The sequence below is a fragment of the Bipolaris sorokiniana genome (genome assembly GCF_000338995.1).
Source record: "Bipolaris sorokiniana ND90Pr unplaced genomic scaffold COCSAscaffold_9, whole genome shotgun sequence".
NCBI classification, from domain to species: Eukaryota; Fungi; Ascomycota; class Dothideomycetes; order Pleosporales; family Pleosporaceae; genus Bipolaris; species Bipolaris sorokiniana.
In genome coordinates, this window is record NW_006911903.1 from 16,863 (window position 1) to 21,377 (window position 4,515).

The 4,515-nt window shown below is 44.7% G+C and overlaps 1 protein-coding gene across 1 annotated transcript; it reads right to left on the bottom strand.

Moving 5' to 3' along the window:
* Positions 1–1,596: 1,596 nt before the first annotated feature.
* Positions 1,597–3,544, bottom strand: COCSADRAFT_37688 (uncharacterized protein). Its single transcript, XM_007702768.1, has 2 exons — positions 3,281–3,544; positions 1,597–3,236 (listed from the first exon to the last, which is right to left on the bottom strand). Exons 1-2 carry the CDS (start codon positions 3,480–3,482, stop codon positions 1,954–1,956), a joined length of 1,485 nt encoding a protein of 494 aa, XP_007700958.1. The 5' UTR covers positions 3,483–3,544; the 3' UTR covers positions 1,597–1,953.
* Positions 3,545–4,515: the final 971 nt, after the last annotated feature.

The following is a 4,515-nucleotide window of genomic DNA, read 5'->3' on the forward strand; positions in this document are numbered from 1 at the left end:
ATAGATTTCTGCTCGTGAAGTCTTGTACGTAAGCCTGTAATGCTGAAAAAGGCTAGTCCTCCCGTACGGGAGATTACATAGTGAGCTTGGTAGAACTCCGTAGGGTAAGCCAGATGATCCGCCGATAGTTTCGTACGGATCTGCATCTTCCACTGCGTGTATTCTTCGTGTGAGCCTTTCTCGAAGATTCTAACATCAGGGAGTCTAGCTTTTCCAAACTCTTGTACGGGCGTAGGCGTAGCCAGAGGCTGGCTAGGAGGTTGCTGACTTTCCATACTCGGCGTGAGATTAGGAGTCTGTGCGTTAGGGGTAGCTTGCCCCTGTGCCGTACGGAGGAAAAGGGCTTTCATCTCTTGGAGTTCTTCTCGTACGCCTTCAGCGTCCTTAAGTCTTGTAGCCATTTGGTCTAGGTTTCGTCGGAGTAGATTATTCGTTGCATTAAGTTGGCTCCAGCTTTCTGCGAGCTCCTCGTACGTCGGAGGCCTTGGCGGGGCGTTACTAGGTTCTGGGTTTGGCATAGGCTCATGTAGCCCCATCGTTATATCTTGTTCGTTTTGCATTCTCAATTCTCTCTCGCTCCGTACGAGAGAAAAGAGTAAGAAGGGTTAAAGTGATCTTTTAGCTTATGTTATGGGCGGAGAGGCCTAGCGAATGAGTATGCTTCTACCTATCGTACAGAAGCTAAAAGATAAGAAAAAGAGAAGATAACTAAGTACAGACTTCTCTTATACCTGCTCGCTTCTGATCACGTGTCCGTACAGAAGGTATATCACGTGGTCGAAGATCACGTGATCCTCTTCAGTAGAGATCACGGGCGCAGCCCTTTACAAATTTCATGTGTAAAGTCTAGAACCTCTTCAGTACTAGTAGACTTAGTTAATATGTCTACTAGTATTACTTTAGTATTTCTATATACTATATTAATATTATTTAATTCTAGATTATACCCAACAAAGTAACAGGTTATATCTACGCGCTGAGTTCTAGCCTAATATATAAGATTTGTCGTTCATTCTATAGCACTTTAGCTACCAGTTTTAATAATACTAGTAGCAATAACTATATTACCAACTTCTCAGATAGGATTCAAGCTAAATATTTCTTTCGGAAAGTTTTTTAGATATGAACTTTTTATAGTCGCTCTTTTTAAAGCAATATATTCCACTTCCACGCTAGAAATAGCTATTACTTTTTATAATTCTAGAAGTGTAGCCAATAGCTATACTCTTATCATTAAAATCACTTAAATGATTTTATAAGACAAATATATTTCTACTAGTGAGTTTTTATTATCTAGATCACCCCTTTAGTCATAATTACTAATTCTAATAAATCAACAGTAACTAATATAATATAATATATGATAATATGATATAATACTATTAATAATAGAGTTATATCGTCTTGTCAGAAGTAAGGCGTTAGCTGAGGCCCATGCATAAGGCCAAGAAAACAAAAGAAAAGAAAGAAGCCACAAAAAGCGACACCTTAAGAGATAGAAATGAATAAACACCTTTTCATGACCCCATGATTGAAGACCCATCAAATCTGACAGGAGCATATAAAGCCACGTCTAAAGCAGCACTCGATATTAAAGCACATCTTCTATTAATTAAGCAGCAGATATAGAAGCATAACGCCAACGTTATTACTCAGCTTCTTTTAAATAAGTATATAATTAGCGTACATTTTAAACCTTTAGGTAAGTAGATCACAATCTGCTAGCGTAAGTATGCGCCGCATAATCCAGTCTACCCCCAAATCTCAGATATACGCCCGGTACGCGTAGCTTACATTACTAACAAAGTATTCCAGTCTTATAACACTGGATTTAGCGCCCTGGGATAGGGCTGAATGTCATTAGGGCCCTGGGATAGGGTGGTTGAATTTCGGGCGATACGTTGGAAGGCAAAGTCATAATTATATGATTCAGCCAGTGACCCATCTTCTACATTAACCTCTTTCTTTGATAATACAGTGAAGTGTCTGCTTTGTGAACCACAATGTCTTCCACGTGTACCCATCTCCATGCTGGCTATCCGCCACAATCTGGAAGTCAAACTTCCGCACAATCTGCGGGATAACTTTGTACATCTCCAACAAGCTAATGTTCTTCCCGAGACATGTCCTTGATCCAGCACCGAAGGGAAGGAAGTTCCGTTCCATGACTGATCGCTTTTCGGCGTCCGCCACTAACCATCGCTCTGGCTTGAACTCAGAAGCATCTAGACCAAAGATCTCTTTGTTGTAATGTATAACCCATGGGTTGACGCCGACTTCAGTACCAGCAGGAAAGTAACGGCCAGCAAGATTCAAACCGCCTTTGCCGACAACACGGGCCAGGGGCGCACCAACCGCAGAGTGCATGCGAAGGGTTTCCTGAACTACTGCGTGAAGATACGGTAGCTTTTGGGACTCTTTGAAAGTGATTAGGTCGGATGCTGTGCCGTTGGTGATAGCATCGTTGAGTTCCTCCCTTAACTTGGCGAGTGCATCTGGATGCATAGAGAGATAGGCGATAGCGGCGGTAAGTGAAATGGCAGTCGTATCCGAGCCAGCTCCAATATTGCTTCCGCAAGCGTTTATCGTGTCGGCTCGAGTAGCTTTGCCAGCTTGTTCGAGCGGTAGCAGTTTGTCTAGGAAGTCCTCGCGATCTTTTGGAGATTCAGTCCGCCCCAACACACGATTGTTAACGTTCAAATATATGAAGTCTAGGACCTTCAGGAAGTCCGACTTCATATTCAGATACTTGACCGCCAGGCCTACGAACCGGTGTACCTCAGGGATAAGGCCCACTTTGGCGCCGTAGACGTTCCCTTTGTCGATGGCATCAATGATACCTGCCTTGTCGCCGTCGTCTTCCATCAATCCAAACCTCGCACCTAGGGTAATCTCTCCAATTACGTCGAATGCATAATACTGCATCATCTCTCGCACATTGAGAGATTTCCCGTTGCCGGAGTATTCCATCAATCTCTTGATCAGGATACGATTGCATTCGTCTACGAACGGCTCATACGAGAGAATATTGTTATTCGAATACAGCTGAGTGATCGGGCGCCTCATTTTGGCGTGGTGGTGGACATTCGTTTCTGTGAAAATGTTGGTCTCGAATGGACTGCCGAAAGGAAAGTAGTAGTTTGATTTAATGAGAGCATTTTGATGGCCTAAGACCACCCTGGAAGCTTCCGCGTCGTTGATGCTGTATCGGTTCGGCGCAAGCCTGACAACAGGTCCTGCACAAGTAAGTATCGCTCAAGGACGCGGGTAATGTACTTACCGTATTTCTTATGGAGGGCTATGTTGTAGGTTGCGAAATCTTCTTTGAGCACTACGCGTAACTCCCAGAGACGCGTGAATCGCGCGAGAAACGGTCCCGGTACGCTTCGAAGCGGTGTAATGTAGGTTCGAGCGATGCGACTAATAACTAGATAGGTGACAAGTAGGATTAGTGCGCTTAAGTAGAGCTGGCTGTTCAACATTTTAGGTTTGGGGAAGCTGTATCTAAGGATAGACAGAAAGAAGCATAAATTGCGCTCTCGGGAGCTCCGTGCAGGACGCGGTAACTAGTGAAAACTTATATACACGAGCTAGACCCGAGTCTCTTTCCGTTGCTTCTTGTCCGGTACGTCTCTTCCTAGCGCGGACCCGCGCGACTTCCCCACTTGTATTCGACTAACGTCTGTCACTGTGTGCCGAAAAACCCTGTGTGCCGAAAAAGACCAATCGGATCTCAAGGATCATGTACTTCTGTCTAGCCGTTGCGATCCGACTGGTCTTTTTCGGCACACAGGGTTTTTCGGCACACAGTGACGGACGTTAGCCGTGGTCCGGAGAAAGGCCGATACGAGTATAGGGCCGTTGGTTTGTAGCTTAGTATAGTGGCGGCATCGGCATCTTTAGGCAGCTCAAACGGCGACGGCCAAGGTTGCGTTGCAACAGTAAGGCTGAGCGTCTAGCAATAGAGCCTTCTAGAAAGCTACGGGCATGCGCCACAGCTATAACTAGCAGCTAACTACTACAGGTATAACGCTGAATTCGTTACAGCAGCGTATGGCGATATCTGAGCACGCTACTGTAGGCTATCTGCATGCCAAGTGCTACTAATAGCGTACGTCCTGTGGGATGCGTTTTTAACGATCTTGTCGTCTACGCGGAGTGAGTGAGTGAGTGAGTGAGTTGTATTTAACGTCTATATATAAAGCCTCCCTTGGGGCATGTAGACGGGCTATGCCTATGACTTGCCGTACTATGCCTAGGATGCCTATTCTTGTTTACATGATTGTAGTGGTCTAGTAGTGGTCGTTCCGCCTATTGATCGCCAATACAATGTGCCATAGGCGTGTATCCGCCTTTCGTTGTTGTAGCTGATGCTTACTAAGGAGTGTGTAGTATAGATGACATAGGAAAGAGAAGAAAAGAAAAAGAGAGAAGAGAGAAAGAAGAAAAGGAGATAGGAAAAGTCTTACAAGTATAGGCTCTAGTGAGGCCTACATACTGTACTATAGAAACCTG

What these genes read in the sequence shown, in the direction of transcription:
- COCSADRAFT_37688 (XM_007702768.1), bottom strand. Translation starts at nt 3,482, where the DNA reads ATGTTGAACAGCCAGCTCTACTTAAGCGCACTAATCCTACTTGTCACC. An exon ending in AGCCCTCCATAAGAAATACG is followed by an intron (nt 3,237 to 3,280) that starts GTAAGTACATTA and finishes TTACTTGTGCAG; the next exon opens with GACCTGTTGTCAGGCTTGCG.